The sequence below is a fragment of the Aulostomus chinensis genome, chromosome 12 (genome assembly GCF_037954235.1).
Source record: "Aulostomus chinensis isolate RoL2024-O1b breed Wild chromosome 12, RoL_Achi_v1.0, whole genome shotgun sequence".
In the NCBI taxonomy this organism is placed as follows: Eukaryota; Metazoa; Chordata; class Actinopteri; order Syngnathiformes; family Aulostomidae; genus Aulostomus; species Aulostomus chinensis.
Window position 1 is genome coordinate 12,563,901 of NC_141331.1, and position 18,334 is coordinate 12,582,234.

General features: G+C 43.5%; 1 protein-coding gene across 1 annotated transcript; it reads left to right on the forward strand.

The window, feature by feature from the left end:
• Window positions 1–3,126: 3,126 nt before the first annotated feature.
• ccdc80 (coiled-coil domain containing 80) lies at window positions 3,127–18,153 on the forward strand. Its single transcript, XM_086220215.1, has 10 exons — window positions 3,127–4,550; window positions 4,662–4,859; window positions 6,101–6,648; window positions 6,791–7,138; window positions 7,968–8,124; window positions 11,333–11,469; window positions 13,079–13,230; window positions 13,901–14,004; window positions 16,195–16,278; window positions 17,004–18,153. The coding sequence occupies exons 1-10, from the start codon at window positions 3,875–3,877 to the stop codon at window positions 17,324–17,326; spliced, it is 2,727 nt and encodes a 908-aa protein (XP_086076341.1). The 5' UTR covers window positions 3,127–3,874; the 3' UTR covers window positions 17,327–18,153.
• Window positions 18,154–18,334: the final 181 nt, after the last annotated feature.

Consider the following 18,334-nt stretch of genomic DNA (forward strand, 5'->3'; position numbering starts at 1 on the left):
TGGGTGTGATGTTTACTGACATATTTTATACCACAGAACAAAATATTGAAATATCTTAAAGTACTTTTAACCACAGAGTTTATTTAAGGCCCAAATACCAAGTTTAAAAAAAATCGCTGTGTTTGAGATGTTTGCTAAGTTACTGCTAGGTTTTAGGCATCCTGCTGACACCGCTTTTGGAGGAGTTACAAATAGCTTTCCTTCCTGTCTTTACGACTGAACTAAGGGCTAAAATGGTCCTTTACCCTTAAACCTTACCGTGTACAAACAAATTTGTGTGTGAGCTCACTTTGTGAATGAGGCCCAGTGCGCCTCCAAGGGGTTAACACCTTCTTGTTTGCTTTTCAAAATCATCCTATATTTTCACGTAGTTGTAATGTATTCCAGCTGTAGGAAGCTCTGCCGTTTCCTTTTTGCATGAGTGAGCCAATAGTATAATTCTTTCAAACGGACTCAATTTAGTTGAGGGCAGTGAGTCTGGTAAATGTGCCATTCAATAACTTGATATAAACTTCAGAAAAGTGAGCTTTTATCAGATGTGCTGTACCCTGGAGTCAGTGGTTCAGGAAGTCACATGTAAACAACACATGTGAACACACAATTCAAACTACACTTAGTACACAACTACACAAAATAGCTCCTTCTGGCACATCTGCTTACCTCATGTTCAACGTACAGTACCAATGAAAATTAATCATATGGTATACTAGCTTGTCTGAATGTAATTAATGTCTGTATGATATTTGGATGAAAGTAAAATAGACGGACGAGAGGGATTTGCTGTCTGGCTCATTCAGACTGAAGTTTGGTTGAAGGAATACAGTGATTTTACACACAGAGAATGTAATTACAGAGTAAAACCATCAAGGCTTCTGAGGATGGTTTACATTTAAAAAAAAAAAAAAAAAAGGACACAGGCGCCAATTAGCTCGCTGTACAATTCAACCCGCTGTTGCAGGAGTCTTCTTGTTTGTATTAACTCCAAAAATCACACAAGCAATCAGTCTCCATCCTGCAGCTGCTCTTATCTGCTGACATAGAGAGGAAACAGGATGCTTGAAGCTCGTTTGCTGCTCTCAAAAATAGCATCCAGCGATCGTTTCAGCGCTGAAGGAGGCTGCATCTTGGTATCTTGTGGTTCTGTTGTTGTCTGGACTTGTGCTCGAAGCTTGAAGCTGTTTGTTGAGTCCAAATGTGTTGGTTTAATCAAACTTCTTACCCTTAATGGAGGTGACGAGTGTTGCCAATCAGTGGTAGTAGATTTGGATTTAGGTTCTGTTCCGGAGTTAGAAGATTTTTGATATCAAGTTCATCGTCCAGCATAATCCACGTCTTCTTCATCAAGCAGTAAACTCAGTAATCAACAAACTCTTTGATTTGAGTGAAAAACAAACAAACATTTCTGGCTGGATGCTCACTCATGGCGGTTTGCAAGAGAGGTTGTAATCAGAGATTTTTAGCATTTTTGCTTTTTCTGTAGCTGCTGTTGGCAGTCACCATTAGCTTTAAACTAAATATACGTGACTGGTTCTTACTGCATTCTGAAGTTACAAATAAGTAATGTTGTGATAAAAAAGAACTTTCAGAGTGTGGGAATGCATGTAGAGACCATCCGTTCACCTTTTCTGCGTTGCACAAAGACACAGCAGGTGGAACCAAAGATCTCAAATTTGGACTCATCAGACCAGAGCCCAGATTCCCACTGGTCTGATGTCCGTTCCTTGTGTTTCTTGGCCCAAACAAATCTCTTCTGCTGGTTGCTTTTCCTCAGTGGTGGTTTCTTAGCAGCTATTCCACCATAAAGGCCTGATCGGCGCAGTCTCCTCTGAACAGCTGATGTAGAAATGGGACTGCTACTAGAACTCTGTGTGGCATTTATCAGGGCCCTAATCTCAGGTGTTGTTAACTTGTGATTTCTGAGGCTGGTGACTTGGATGAACTCATCCTCAGCAGCAGAGGAGACTCTTGGTCTTCCTTTCCTGGGGGGTCCTCATGTGAGCCTGTTTCCTCGTAGCGCCTGATGGGGACGCATTCGAAGTTTTTGCAATTTTCCAGGCTGACTGACCTTCAGTTCTTAAAGTAATGATGGACTGTTGTCTCTGCTTAATTAGCTGATTGGTTCTTGCCATAACATGAAGACCAACAATTGTCAAATAGAGCTGTCAGTTGTGTACCAACCTGACTTCTGCACAACAAAAATGAAGAAGGAAAGAAATTCCACAAATGAACCCTGACGGGGCAAACCTGAGAGGTGAAAACCATTTCAGGAGACAGTATCATGAAGCGCAGCATGGTGGTACAGTGGTTAGCACTGTCGTCTCACAGCAAGAAGGTTCTGGGTTCAACCGCTGGCTTCATTTGTTTGTTTGCGGTGCTGTCGACAAAGCAGGAATCTAAAATATCAAACATATTTAGAATTATTATATCTTGCTTCATATGTTTGATGTCTTCAGTATGCATATGTGATGTAGAAAGTAGAAAAATTGAAGAAAAAAACATTGAATGAAGTGAATCTTTTGACTAGTAGAATGTATATATATATATATATATATGTATATGTATACACACACACACACACACACACACACACACACACACAGCTGTATTAAACTGTAACACTTCTTGCATAGTCTTTAGCCTTTCGCCTTTTGCCAGAGTGAGAGTACATGTAGCCAAGTGGTTTACTTTTCTTTATGTAGGCCCTAATTACAAACTAAACTGGGAAACTTTCTCAGAGGAAATGGAAAAAGACTGATTTTGCCCCCCCCCCCCCCACACACACACACACACACACGCACACACAAAAAGGGGGGGGAGAAAAAAAAAGGACCACAGGCAGTCATCACAATTTTTCTGCTTTGACCACAAACATGCAAAGATCATTCTGCTTTTTCTCACAACTGAGAAATAGTGAATATGTTTCTCTGCAAGTTTCTGTGCATATAAGAAGTAGCTTTGTAGGGCAAAGTGGGAAAATATACTTCCAGAGTATCAAAAGGATGGGATTTAGGGGCGTTACTCTGTTGGCTTTAAAGGAGGAGTTTGACACTGAGTCTGATGATGGTCGTTATCATCCCTGAATTCAGGCCAACAAGTTGTCTGTGTCATTTATTGAAGTGATCTAAAATGTTGAAACATCAAACCAGAGGGGTAGAAGGGGTGGAAAGGGGTGCGGACTGAGCTGGCGACCGAGCGTCCCGGGGCAGGTTTGGCCAGGAGGCTGGTTTGTGCGGACACTTCTGGGAAAACCTCCACAGCGCACTTTTGCCAAGTAGAACCTCGCGTTTGCACACACACACACACACACACACACACACACACACACACACACACACACACACACACACACACACACAGAGCAGGTTTCCAGCGCAGGTCAGACGCAGCCTGAGCACATTTCTTGAATTTTTTCGGAGGTTCCTCCCTCTCGCACCCAGAGGATCCCCGCACTGTGTGCTGGGAATAAAAAACGCTGAAGGATTAATTGGATTATTGTTGCGTGAAGGTACGCGTGAGGGAAATTCCGAGATGTGACGTGGACCAAAGTTTTCACGGAAAGTCTTTCATTCACCAGTCTTTTGTCTGGATCTGAGGATTTAAAGTTTTGGAAGTTTAATTGCATAACAGAGATGATATATAATCCACATGCCCCTACGTGGGATCTGTTGCTGAGATGATTTTTATGTAACTCTTGACGCACAGCAAACTCTTCTCTGGTTCGTAAATATTGAATTTCCTCGTGCTCTGATGTGCCGATCTATATTCTGTATATCTTCATCTGGAATTATAACTTCAAATGCTCTAAAGACGCATCAGGGTCCACCTCTGGATCTCTCCCCCTCGGTGAGTGTTTAAGTTACTTTATCTGAGCAGAATGTGGAGGGCCACTCTCAGTTTAGCTTTGATATATTTGCTGAGCTGCACAGGCGAAGCTGACAAACAGAATCACCTCAAAACGGTGCAGCTGCACCGGCGATCAAGGCTGGGACGTCCCCCGGTGGGCGCAATAACGGACCAGGATCGGCACGTTACGCGCTGGCGTCCTGGAGTTGGCTCCGCTATCTCCGTGCACAGCTACCAGAGGGCTGAAGATGTGCAGGCTGACGAGGGGGCTCCTGTATACACCAGGAGAGGGGCTCTGCCGAGTCGGAGAGCTGGAGGTCGGGGTATGGTGCCAAACAGAAGGGTGGCTGGGGGGCTGAGAATGCTACAGGATGAGGGCACTCCAGGAGCGAGAGCCCGGGTCACACGGATGCCCAACAGCGCAGGGTCACCAAACCTGCTGGCCAGCTTTGCAGGGAAGAACCGGGTCCTTGTGATCTCCGCACCCCATGAATCAGATGGCTACTACAGGCTGATGATGTCTCTCCTGAAGCCAGAGGTGTACTGCGAGCTGGCGGAGAGACACGTCCACCAGATAGTCATGTTTCACCAGGAGGGAGAGATGGGAGGAAAAGTGAGGAGGATCACCACAGAGGGCAAGGTGATGGAGGAGCCTCTGGATACCGCGCTGATCCCCAGACTCATGAGCTTCCTTAAGCTGGAGAAAGGTGAGGAAACTTGATGTACCCTTGTATCAGAGGAAATAGAATTGTTGCTTATGTGTGCAGGATGTCTTGCATGCAATCCTCAAATCTGATCAATAATGTGGTGACCTGCAGGTAAGTTTGGGATGGTGCTGCTGAAAAAAACTCTTCAGGTGGAGGAGAGGTATCCCTATCCTGTCAGGCTGGAGGCCATGTATGAAGTGATCGACCAGGCGCCCATGAGGAGGCTGGAGAAGCTTCGCCAGAAAGGCTTCGTCCAGAAGTGTCGAAGTGCAGGTGTGGAGGGCCAAGTGGAGGAGGGCACGCTCACAGGTGAGATTGTTTTTTTTGCATTTTGGGGTGAGAGGCTGCCTTACACTTTAATACCACTAATATAGAGGTTGTGTATGTGGCCTCCCCTCAGACAAAACCTGGAATGAGGTTCCTCCCTTTTCTAAGTCGTATAGGATCATGGTTAATATTGCACTTTCAGATAACACCTAATATATAAAGGCCTGTCTTGTTAGGTTTTAATATTGAGAGTGAAAATTCCCCTCAAACTGCTGCATGTGAACCACCTCTTTAACGTAAACTCGATAAGTAATGTAACATGAACTTCCATAAACTGAGCTTCCCATGAAACTGATCAGAGCCACCCAGGAAACACACACAGCACTTCCTGTGAAATGATGAAATCATTCATGTAGAGGGCTCCTCACAGCAATGAAAATTCACCTTTTAAAATTCCACACTTTTAAGAGACATTAGGAACTCCAGCAGTTTTAATACAGGCTATTTGAATGATAAAGAAGAAAGAAAATGTTACAATGAAAATACGGTTAACCGGGCGCTCCATGTTTAGTCCAGATTTCCGGTTTGACATTTGTATTTCGTCAATGGCGTGAGAGTCGAACAAAGTCTTCAACTTTTGCAAAATGCAATTTTCTTCAAAGGTTGTGTTTTGAAGGTTAGAAATATGCTTGAATTCTAATACAATCCGTAAAACAATGCCTGGTTTTTAAATTAATCTCTAACCTCAGTTTATTCGTGGAGAGTTCTCTGAGGATAATGCTTTTTGCCACTCAGATTTTACCTGCTAGATTAGGGACTGAAACGGTGACCCCCCCCCCCCCCCCCCGTCATGGTCTCATTTCTCTAATCTTTAATCTGCCCCCAATCTGCCCCCCCTAATGTCTTTTGATGATTGAAAAAAATAATAATTTAATGAACATATTTGATTGCTCCTGGCGCTAAAACTAGACACATGTACACCCAAAGTTAGTGTGAGCAGTTGGTAAAAAAAAGTGCAAATATGTGTTGATTGCTGTGGGTTTAAAGGTGATGGTAAAGGCTTTGGCCTTTTCGGCTACAGAACCTTAAAAAATGCCACCAATGAAATTGAGGTATGCTTAAAGAGAGCCTTTAAAATGACAAAGTCACTGTTATTTTTTCAAACCATACATTGACTACCCATGTGTGTGTTTTTGTGTGTGTGTGTTTTTGTGTGTGTGTGTGTGTGTGTGTGTGTGTGTGTGTGTGTGTGTGTGTGTGTGCGTGGTCACACATTTGAGTAGACACATCAGACACAGTAAGAACACCAGCGAAGAAGATCCCAAGAAAGCCCATACAGGTCCCAACAACATCCACAACAACAACAACCACCAGGCCAACCACCACCACCACCACAACAACAACAACTACCCGGCCAACCACTACAACAACAACAACCACCCGGCCGACCACCACCACAACAACAACTACAAGGCCAACCACCACAACAACTAAAGCCACAACAACAACTACCAAAGCCACCACGACAACCACAAGAAGAACCACCACCACCACCACAAAATGGCCGACAACCACCACCACTACCAGCCAGCCACCCACCAGAGCCCACACCACTGGGCTGCTCCTCCCCATTCCCAGAACCACCGCCGACCCCTACTACTACAACCGCAGAGAGAGGGAGAGGTACCCGGCGAAAACCACCCCAGCTGGAGATAACCACACGGACAAGAGCAGCAAAGATCCATACGGCCGCAAGCAGCCGGGGCTGATGCCCTCCACACGGAAACCCTCCAGGCTGAAACCCTCCAAGAGGAAGAACGGAGGAGACAAGGTGAGTTGGTTTATACAAAGGTTGTCACCATAAACAGATAATCACAGGTCGTCACTGGAAGTTACTGATGGTGTCTTACAATATCAGTAGTGGCTCAGTGGTTGATATTCATCAGTTTTCCTCCTGTACCTCCAATGTGCAGGTGCTTACTAATGAATACGAGGACAAATATGAACCCAGCAGGCCAACAGTGAGCGACCCTGAAGAGACGGAAACCTTCACCGACGTCAGTCCAACCAAGAAGGTCAAGGACAAGCAAGACAAGCTGGACAAAAAAAAGAAAAAGAATGAGAAGGCCACCAAGAAAGCTGAGAGAAGAGGAGGAAAGGCAGGGAAAGAGGGGAAGAGTGGAGGAAAGAAAAATGGGAAGAAGTTGTCAAAGTACCCGGAAAAAGAAGAGTATCCAAAGCCCACCAAGAGGCCAACGCCTCCTCCAAAGGGATCTCTGGCCTCCTTCCTGGACTACTTTGAGACCCGGAGGCGGCTGCTGGTGAGATCACAGTTCCTCACCCAGCAGGGCTCCTGTTTCACTGAGTAAAAGTACTTAAGTAGCCTTATCAAATACACTCATTTACCAACTCAGTACATTCTAGTAAGTTATTAACATGTATTATCTGGAGTTATAATTGAAAAAAAAATTCTATTTGTTTATTCTATAAATGTCTGAAAACAGTATAACATATGGATCATGGATCATGTTGGAATGTTTCAAGAGTAACTGAAAGGATTAAAAGCCAGCATTCTCAACATCTGGATAAGTAAACCATCCAAAGAACTTGAAGACATAGAAACATTCTTAGATTGCTTTTGGAATTACAGTCTTATTCCAGTTGCAAACCTTTTGATTTATTACATGGCTCAGGGGTAGAGTGGCTGTCTCGCAACCGAAGGGTCGCTGGTTCGATCCTCACTTCCCCTGGTGACCATGTCCAAGTATCCTTGAGCAAGATACTGAGCCCCTAATTGCTCCTGATAGCCCTGGGATGGGCTGGTGACCCGTCCAGGGTGAACTCCGCCTCTCGCCCAGTGTCAGCTGGGATAGGCTCCGGCCCCCCTTGTGACCCTTAACAGATATAGAAAGATGAATGCTTTCTGGCCTCTTTTTTGCTTCAGTGGCAGTCGCCCTACCACTATGTGACAGGCTGCACAACTGTGTGCTAACAGACTGCACGTCTCTGGTGTGCAGCCAGTATAGGTTCATATCACTGGGAACATATGTCCCATCCTCTACTTTCAGATTCATGTAAACACCAACTCTTCTGCACTGCTTGTGGGTGTCTCACTGATACTCCCCCTTCCTACCCCCCCCCTCCCCCCAGCTGATTACATCACCCAGCGAGGACAACAGCATGTATGTTCAGCAGAGGGACGAGTACCTGGAGTCTGTGTGTGAAATGGCCATCAGGAAAGTCTCCATCATCACCATCTTTGGTTCCCTGGTCAACTCCACCATGAAGATTGACCACTACCAGCTGGGTGAGTAGCTCCTGCGTGGCCTGAACTCAAATGTGGTCATAGTCAGCTCAAGCAATAATCACATCAAGATGTAGAGTGTTATGATTTGGTTGAGGTGCATTGATAGTGATGTGAACACCTTAATCCAGTTATGACTTTTTGCAGCATTTTCAGACTTTCGAGCTGCTTTATGACACATAACCCAGCATCCAATTCATGTTACAAAACCGACACTAATGGCAGCTAAGCCGCTGTCAAAATATTGTCTTATTAAAAATGGTCAACAGAGGAATATTTTCCGTTCATATCCTTTTTAACGTAGGCAGGATGAACAGGAGATGATTGGCCTTCCTCCTTGACATCAGTGCCAGGTCCTCGTACTGTTTTTGGATGAATGCAACACTCGGCGGTCCTCCTCTGGTACCCGAACCTGAAAAGATATCAGGGTCATGACATCATACATTTCTGTCTATCTCAAAAAAAAAATAAAAAAAATCATCCGCTAATGAGGTTATGTTTACCAACCCCTTCACGTTGTAATATTTATTGATAGTTGTGTTTGACTGGACAGTTGGAATAACAGAGCTAATTACCATGTATTCATTTATTCACCTATGATACGTCACTACACATGTGTACGACTGAAAAGGCAAAAGGCAACATACACACACATACAAATATCAACTTAAAATTAGTTTAGAACAACAGCTTGATAGGCTCTGATATAAATATACATTGATACTTTTAAACTTTGAAGGCAAAGTACTTTTAAGTAGATGAATATTACTTCAGCTTTGATGCCCTATCAAATTCACAGTGTTGAGTCAAACATGTCTGCTGAGTCAAAAAACCATTAGGGTAGCAGTCCAGAAGTCATTTTCAGAGTTTTGTGAGTATTTTTTTTAGGTAATTCTTTAACAGAGAGGTGCAGTGACTGAGATGATATAGTGGTATAGTAGTTACGTATTTACGATTGCTACGAAGATAAATATTCTCAGTCAATTCTTTGTGTTCAATCACAATTTGCGCTGACTTAGCACTGCGGTGAGAAATGCTGCATTCTCGTGATGTCAGAAAGTTTCTCCGTCGTCGTGACGCTATTTGGCTGAATCTGTTACGCTTGTGATCTTTGCATGACTTGTTATCTGGGCTGATGCTAAAAAATACAGTTTTATATCAAATCTAGCTCACTGCTGCAGGTAAGAATACAGTATTACACATTTTTTGTGAGCTCAACATGAATTCAATAAAGGAAAAAAATTATTTACCATTAACCAAACATTGACTTTTGTCTGCCTTGTCGCTGCATAGATGATGTCAACTCATTTTACGAGATACTCAAACTTATCAAGTTGTTTTTCCAATAAACTTAAATTTGACCAGTTGGAATGTAATTTTTCCGATTAGTCTTATGTCACATAAATGCAGCAAAACTGGCTTACATTTTCCAACACGATCCAACCATTTACTCGTTTTCAGTCCTCAGTTTTCTCATCTTTGCATTATCGCCATTTGCTCTTCCCCGCTCTCCACACCAACAATACTGATGTCAGTTCCTGTTCCTCGAGGTGATCTGCTTCCTAAGGAGAGCATTCTTGTGGCAGATGTTCTGTGTTTTTGTAAGTCAGTGACTTCTGAATGTGGACTTGTTGGCAGTGTTGCTTTCGTCCCCTTGCGTGATGCAATGTGACTGTAGATACTTCAGCGATGATATCTAAACGGATTCAGCATAATCTGGAGGATAGTTTACAGCATTGTGAATTCATCTAGCGTGTAATCCTCTGGTGCTGTCCACTTCCCAGTTACAGTATTCTTTTTATAGTTACCGCTCATTCATGGTGCTGTTTTTTAGTGCTGAGATGAGAGCGCAGCAGCTGGGATCGGGCAGCGGTTAGCCTTGAAACATAATGCTCACACAAACACACGGGACTGGGGGAGGGGAGGAGAAATACAGTGCATACCATATCATACATAACATCAGGGTATAGCATAACCTCTGGATCCTCCTGATGAGACAGCTAATTCATCACACAAAGTACAAACACGCCCTTCTACTCAGGGAGATATTTTATAGCTGTCTTAGCGTCCAGATTGTTAAAAGCACTTTGTAAAACTTTATGTGTCTGTCCCTCAACACGAAGAGGATTTATTTAGATGGAAAGTTCTGCGATGATGTCACCTCCTCCCACCCGTGGCATACACTTTCTTCCACTCAGAGACTCAGTGTGTGTGTGTGTGTGTGTGAGAGAGCTTGTACTGTATACAAACAACTGGGTCTTTCAGTGTCGCCCCTCCCTAGGTTTAAGGTGACATCATAGTTTTTAATTAGTTGGTCGTCAGTTCAGTGAACATAATGTGAGTTTGTTATATATTTCTGCGTCTCCAGCATTTGCTGGGGTTTTCCACGTCGGATTGCTCATACGTATGACACAGCACAGAGTGGGTGAAAATGTTTCTTGTGTTTGTGTGTGTCTGTTTAGTGCACACGCACACACATACACACACACACACACACACGGAGGGAGTGGCGATTAAAAGCTTTTGCTTCGGCCTCTATATAAATGCCAGCTACAGTCCATTTCTGAAGCATCCGAGCCTGCCAGATTCCAGCGAATAAAAGCTGCTCTTTGTCAAGTTTGCCCCTGATTCACTCGGCATCATTCCTCTCTGCTCTTCCCTGCAGAGTCCAGTTCAAAGAACCATTTTTGAGGAAACCGTTCGAACTCAGCAATCGTCACACATTTTGAGTCTGATGCATCGATCCTGTTTATGAAAAGATTTCCCATTAAATACATAATTTTGCATCAGGGATATCTTTTTTTTTAATATTGTCAGTTTCACAAATAATAAATGTTGTCCAATGTACATTTTTAACCAACTTTTTTCAGAGCAAAGCCTTTAAACAAAAGCTGAGACACCACAGATTATTATATTTTATATATATTCCCATGTTTTAGTTCCACATCTTTCTATTTAACTGGGATTTTAGGGCGTTATGAGAGGTTATGACATGCAGCTGAGGTTCCAGACTGGAATCAGCACAGGGCGTGGTGGTTATGTGGCATTCAGCTACCAGCGTGCCCTGGTTCCACTGGTTTATCCTTCTTTTCTATGGGAAACTTCTAATATATCAAAGCAACATCCACCTTTATCTTCAAAGTCAACATAGCATGATTTAACAAATGTAACCTGTCTGGCAGTATATGACTTTTTCTCATATTTCCTCCAGAGAATGACAAGCCCATGAAGGGCCTGCGTCAAGAGGACCTGGTGAACCAGGACCTGATAACTGAGCTGAGGAAAGAGTTTAGCATGACGCATGATGACTTCTACATGGTCCTCACTGACACTGACATGAGAGTCAAGGTAAGTGTTCGCAGAGAGAGAGAGAGAGAGAGAGAGAGAGAGAGAGAGAGAGAGAGAGAGAGAATAGAATAGAAACTTGATGGCAGCCTTAATATCACAACTTCAGGAAGGAGACTACAGTAATTCCACTAAACTAGCTCAGTAGCACCGCTAACAGTGCTAGCACTGGCAGACGTAGCCCTGGAAACCCCAGAGCAGATGCGTTGACAGTCGTAACTTGGTCTTAATCTGATGTTCATCCCTCATAGGTGTTAAACCATTTACTCATATTTGAGGAAGGTAGGCGACATATTAGGAGTTCACGTGTGATATTTTTTTACACCTCTCCAGAAAAAAGAGCCAGCCATGTATATTTAGTTTGGAGCTGATGGCACCCAATAGCCATTGACTACAAAAGAAAAATGTCAGTTTTTAAACAGGAAATGTACAAACTGTAAAACTTCTAGTTAGGCGGTACCATTAACGAGCACGAGCGGGTCGGTTCAACTAAATGCTCCAGCTGGTCATGCTTGGCGCTACCATGAACAGGTGCCAAACCAGAGGGATTCTAGTTAGCTCAAATATGAATGTTTGTGGATTATGGATCACACCCAGGATGAGCTTAATGGTTTATACTGTCAGCTTGAAGCTAATATTCCTGACTGGGTCTTACTGCATTCTGGAGTCACAAAGATGTGCTGCACTTGGTTCACTTCAGACACATATTTGAGAGTACCTGAAAGGCAAAGTATACCCTGGCGTTTAGCTGTTGTAGCAACATCATTGTTACAAATTAGAACATTTGATGCGTTTTAGTTTTGTGAGCAGATCAGCCTTATTTGAAGGCTTCAGGTTCTCATATGGAGCCAGATTAAAGGCCAACAATACTCTCCCTTCAAGGTTAAAATAGCTGTACATTTGGGTGTTGTCCTTCCTGATTCTGTTTACCTATACAAACTGTTTTTCTGACTTCCTTGCAGCTCTCCTGTTGGTTTTCTGGTCTTCACTCTCTATTTAAAGCGTCACCACCCATCTGCCCTACACATTCACCTCCTCTAAGGCTGCCGGCACACTACCTTCACAAAAACACTGTTTGAACTCACAACACATGAAATTTGCCCAAGAGCTGAGGGTTTGTGTGTGCGTGCGTGCGTGCGTGCGTGCGTGCGTGCGTGTGCGCGCGCACGTGAGTGTGTAAATGCCAGGCTAAATCGTTGGGTTGTTTTTGGACAGGTTCATCAAAGAGGCTAGTGTTCGGCCCTGTGCTGACAGAGGCAGAGACAGGGGAGTCTGTTAACGTATGAGGATGTGGGTGTGAGTTTGAGACAGACGCTGTGTGAGAGTGCTAGAACGACCTGTGCAGCAGATTCACTAAACCCTGAGGAATGAGTCAGGATGTGTGATTTCTTTTATTGCATGTGTTAGATAGTCACAGGAAGATGCTTTAGTATTGGCTGAATTATTATGCAAACTGTGGTTGTTCATTAAACTCTGCTGCTTCCCAGAACTTATCACGACTTGACAGTGAGCATGAATACTCCCCGTAACTTCAACGTCGATTTTTTTAAATGATCTATATTGGTGTATTTAGGAGAATGTGACTTGATTTCTTATTGGCTTTTTCCATCAGCAATCCTATGAGGTTCCCATCGCCATGAAGGCAGTGTTCAACTATATCGACACTTTCTCCTCCCGTATTCGAGAAATGGAGCAGCAGAAGAGAGATGGTGTTGTTTGTAAGAAAGAGGACAAGCCGAGATCTTTGGAAAACTTCCTTTCCAGGTACAGTTCTCTCCGAAAAGTTGGAAATGTATTGGGGGGGGGGGTCATGGCTTAGTGATAGAGTTGCCGTCTAGTAACCAAAGGGTCACTGGTTCAATCCTCACTTCCCTCAGTGACCTTGAGCAAGATACTGAACCCCTAATTGCTCCTGATGGAGACCTGTCCAGGATAAGCCCCGCCTCCCACCCAGTATCAGCTGGGATAGGCTTCAGCCCCCGCAACCCTTAATGGATAAGCGGTATAGAAAATGGATGGATGGATGGAAGTAGTTTGGGATCTTAAATAATATCTCGCCAAGGAAGCATTGGGTGGTCCCATTAGGCTGTTTCCTATTTCAAACATCTGTTATTATACTCAGTAATCAGCTTGACCACAATTTAGAGCATTTTATAAGCAGTGCTTGGCAGATTGTGGCAGTCTGTTTGTGTGCCACAGATATTAAAAGCAACGTAAACCCCCTGCTGTTCCTTATGAGATGTCTAAACTTGACAGGCTATCTTTAATCGCCATGGAGACCTGCATTTCAGCAGGTCACAGTACGGGGATCTGGCAGGATTTTGACAATAATTTAGGGTTGCCACCCTCTGGCAGTAATATGTCCTAGTGCAGAGCTTTCACTGCAGCACCAACGTGCCACTTAAATCCCAGCTAAAATGTTCTGTGATTGCAGGTTCCGTTGGAGACGTCGTCTGTTCATCATCTCCGCCCCCAACGACGAGGAGTGGGCCTATCAGCAGCAGCTCTACGGTCTGAGCAGCCAGGCCTGCAACCTGGGTGAGTGACCTTAAGTGACCCTTCTGTCTTCAACTTAATTGTGCGTGATGAATAAAAAAATAGAACCTTAAAATGAAGACTTTCAGTTTTTTAGGGGGGACATGTGCACTTTTAGTTAATTCACCCTCAGATTTCTTGACAATTGAAAAACCCTGTAGAAATTCAACTCATTCTCTTCGTCCTTTTTGTCAACGTAGCCGGTCGAGTGAGAACTGTTCACGTGGGTTTGAGTGCTCTCATGTTTACCGATCTTTCTGAGCTGTTTGCTGCAGCCACCAACAAACAAACAGAAAATGAACACATCCAAAGAAGCTATTAGAAAATCTTTGATGCAACTATAGGTTTTAAATCAGGGTTTTTATATTAATCTAGATCACCGAAGAACAAAAAAAATATCTTTAATTACAGCAGGAATTAAGAAAACTATGCCAGAGTTACAGTAGATGCAATTCTGGTTGACTGCAATTCTCGCAACTGTTTAGGTATTTAACCAACATAGCACTAATAAATACTAGAGTGTTATGGTGACCTTGACGTTTCCCAAGCCTGTCCTGTCACTGCCGTGTAGCTGAGTTGTTGTCAGACCACATCTGAAGACATTAAACACACGACAAAGTTCATCCATGTTTTATAGTGAAGCTGATCAAACTGGAATACAGCTGTTTTCTTCTATTGGCCAGTTATTTACAGCTACAGTACCGCAAATGTGTTTTATTGTATCCCAAAAAGAAATATATCTAAACTTTACAACCTGTATAAAAGATGAATATCCCAACATGAAATACGCCTCTCAGTAAATCCTAATAAATGCCGTCATCAGGAGCTTCTCTCCTACTTGAACCTCATGTTTCAGTCTTGTTTATATGATTTTAAGGTTCCTGGCTTGTATTTCTTTTCCTTTTACTTCATTTTCAAAGTACTGAAAATAATTGGGAACACAGCTGAGTTCATCACAGTTATGACTTTGACTCCTGTGCTCGATGCTATTTCATTTAAGCCTGTGACAGTTCAAGAAGAAACGACTGTACATTGAAATAGTCAAAACTTTATTTGAAGCAAAAGTTTGAGCCAAAGGCACAACCACTGGGTTTACGCGCTTAGCATTTCAGAGATGTCTGCTGCTACCGTCAAGAGTCACGTTAAAACCGTGTTCTCTCATCTTCTCATTTGCTCACATTTAACTGCGTTAAATCTTTCATCATTAAAAGGGCAATTTGCAGGACTGCTTACAAGCTGTTACCTTGAACCACTTTGAACTTCAAGAGAAGATTGTGAGTCACTGTTGCATGAACAGGCTGGAAATTCATTTCAGCCTCTTGTATCCGCAAGCTCGTACTTTTGGTCACTAACCAAAGCAAGCCGCCAAGGAGGCCTGCGAGGGTTAACTCCCTCACAGGGCTTGGAGCCTGCAACTCTCCAGCAGTTAGTGAGATGAGAGAAACAAGTTCAGTTGCCGGCACCACTAAGTGGGTGTGCTCCGATCTGGTCAGAGGTGGGAGTTGTTACACCTTTGTTGCAATTCTGGAATTGTAAAAGTTAAATTATAGAGAGGAACCCCTCTGTTTGAGGGTGCTTGTGACACAAAACCATCAACGCCTTGCAACCTCTCGTTTATGACTCGTTACTCATCTTTATAGCAAGAAGAAATCATTTATAACCCATCAGCGCAGCCATTTATTATAGCTTACACAGTCAATCTATAAAAAAAATTGTCTGTTTTCCATATCAATGAGTCTAGTGATTAACGGGAAAAAGTCTAGCTTATCAGCGTGCCCAGAAAGAGTTTTTTCTCTTCGTGTGTTGCTCTTGGCTCGGTTGGCACCCAGGGCCGCTCCCTCCCTCCCGGTCCCAGACAAAGGCCGGTCCTGCTGACTGGGCTGAAGGCCTGAGAGGTTTGATCCTGGTATTCAGCACTTGGCTCTCACTGAGTAAATTTAAGCCACCGTTCTTCTTTGTTTAATGTGGGCTTTCTCGCATCAGAGGGAACAGCTTTTTGGCTGGAGTCAGCGGACCACCATGTTCTCCCTTTACAGAGAGACCACTACTTCGGAGGGGTCCAATAATTAAATCATCTGAGATATCTGATGAATAAGAAGCACATTTTTCTTGTTGGAAGTGTGACTGTTTCTAAGAAGTGGGCTTTCTGTGGTATGTGTTGATAATACGGTTTCTGTTTCCATGGTGACATAGGTTTAAGGCACATCGCCGTTCTGAAGTTGGTTGGCACGGAGCTGGTAGATATGGGCGGAGTTCTGGAACTCTATCCTTTCAATGGTAAGAACCTTATCTATAATTGTAGCACACGACAAACTCAAGCTGCACGTCCGACTCAGAACTGCTCCCCAGACAGCAATGAACGTGTGGCCCACATCCTCAGTTCAGTTCCCCCATGGCTCATGTCTGGGCTTGAATGGCAGCGTTGACTCTGAGCCCCCTCATATGACCCAGATCTGTTCCCATATCAAGTCCAGCTCACAACATTAGAGCCACATCTGACCCACACATGACATGTCAGAACGTTGAGGCCGCATCTGGACCGGGTCAGTCCCATGCAACACTTCAAGTGCTGAGCCAAAAGTACTCAGAGTGTTTCAGATTAGCCCCAAAATGTGGACCATTTAATGAGTAAAGGGCTACAATTCCTATCTGTTTTTCCTTCACTTAAACTCAAAAAATTGTTCCTGGATCCAACTTGTCTTGATTGTTCCAACACGTAGTGCTGAGAAGCTGATCTCAAAGGTCCTTTTACCATTCCACCATGTCTCCAGAGGAACCTCCAGGATTTGCTACAAACGGGAATGCTCTGTTCACGCCGGGGCATTAACTTCACCACCGTAGAATAAGAATCAGGTTTTTGCAAAGCAGTAGAAACCAAAGTTGTTGACAGTGGACTGAAATGGTTGTGATTTTTACTTTTGGCAAACTTGTCTTCAAAGAAAACATTTCTCTGCTGTATGAATTCAAATTTGACTGCTAACTAGAATCTCTGCTGCCTCCAGGGAGTTCTACAGTGGAGCGTGAAGGACTGTCAGCCACTCTTGTGAAGGACATGAGGAACTACTTCCAGATTAGCCCGGAATACTTCTCCATGCTCCTGGTTGGGAAGGACGGCAATGTCAAATCCTGGTACCCGTCCCCCATGTGGTCGATGGCTATCATCTATGACCTGGTAGACTCTATGCAACTGCGCAGACAGGAAATGGCCATCCAGCAGTCACTTGGCATGCGCTGTCCTGAGGATGAGTACGGTGGCTACGGTTACCACCAGCATGGTTATGAACACGGATACCAGGACGCCTATCACCAGGGATACGGTTATTAAAGGGTTTGTAGATATGTGCTTGTGTGCTAACAATGCACGAGCTAAATCTTTGTTCAGCCTTGCAGCCGGTGCTCGGCATTAGTGGTCCCCTTCCTTTGACCTGCAACCTTTGTCCATAGCCTTCTTCCACTGAGCAGTTGGTATGGATGATGAGGTCCTTGAATGTTTCGTAGCACTACAGGGAAGCTTCAACTATGCGGTTCTTTGACATATAGCTTAGAAAGCTCCAAGTAATTTGCAAGTGCTGGTTAGTCAATAAATGTAGATGAACCTGGAGGTTCAGGGATCTGGTGTGTACTTAGGTTTGTCTTCTGACTTCAAACAAAGAGTGTTTCGCACGTTATGTTACCAATTTCTTTAACTTGCATTCCAGGTCAAAATAACATCCATGTTATCAGTTCATACCTGTATTTTGTAGATAACAAGCTAAAGTGAGTCATTTATGTATTTATTGGACATCTGTTACATTTCAGGGGCAGTTATCGAGCTGTCCCATTATTGCTTTCTTATTTATACCCTTATATATTTTTCCTACTAGTCTTGTTTATTTGACTTGAGTGTAAACGTATGCATTAAAGGAGTATTTTAAGATACATATCCAAGAAGTATCTATATGAAGGCGGCTGGACTAGTTTATCTATTCTGAAGGAGCCTTTTACATGCAAGAACTACCAGCAAGTCCAGTTTCCTTCATGAAGTACTCAGATGTGACCTGGACGACTTAAGGACATTCAAAGTTTTATGTTACAGCTCCTCTTAGTGGCTAAATAAGATAATGAAAAGGAAATACTTTGCTTGACAGTATCTTTCTGTAGCAATAACTATTTTGTTTACCATTAAAATGTGGTTTCTACTAATGTGTGAATGAACTATTTAAGATGCCTTTTAACCTCCTGCACCTCATCACCAAGCAGAAGGTCCATCAATGCAAACAAAATATGCCACTGCTTGAATCGGTTTTCTTGCAGGGTTTCCAGACACGTCACGTTAAAATCTGTCAGTATTAAA

What these genes read in the sequence shown, in the direction of transcription:
- ccdc80 (XM_086220215.1), top strand. Translation starts at nt 3,875, where the DNA reads ATGTGGAGGGCCACTCTCAGTTTAGCTTTGATATATTTGCTGAGCTGC. An exon ending in GGAGGAGGGCACGCTCACAG is followed by an intron (nt 4,860 to 6,100) that starts GTGAGATTGTTT and finishes ACATTTGAGTAG; the next exon opens with ACACATCAGACACAGTAAGA. An exon ending in ACACTGACATGAGAGTCAAG is followed by an intron (nt 11,470 to 13,078) that starts GTAAGTGTTCGC and finishes TTTTTCCATCAG; the next exon opens with CAATCCTATGAGGTTCCCAT.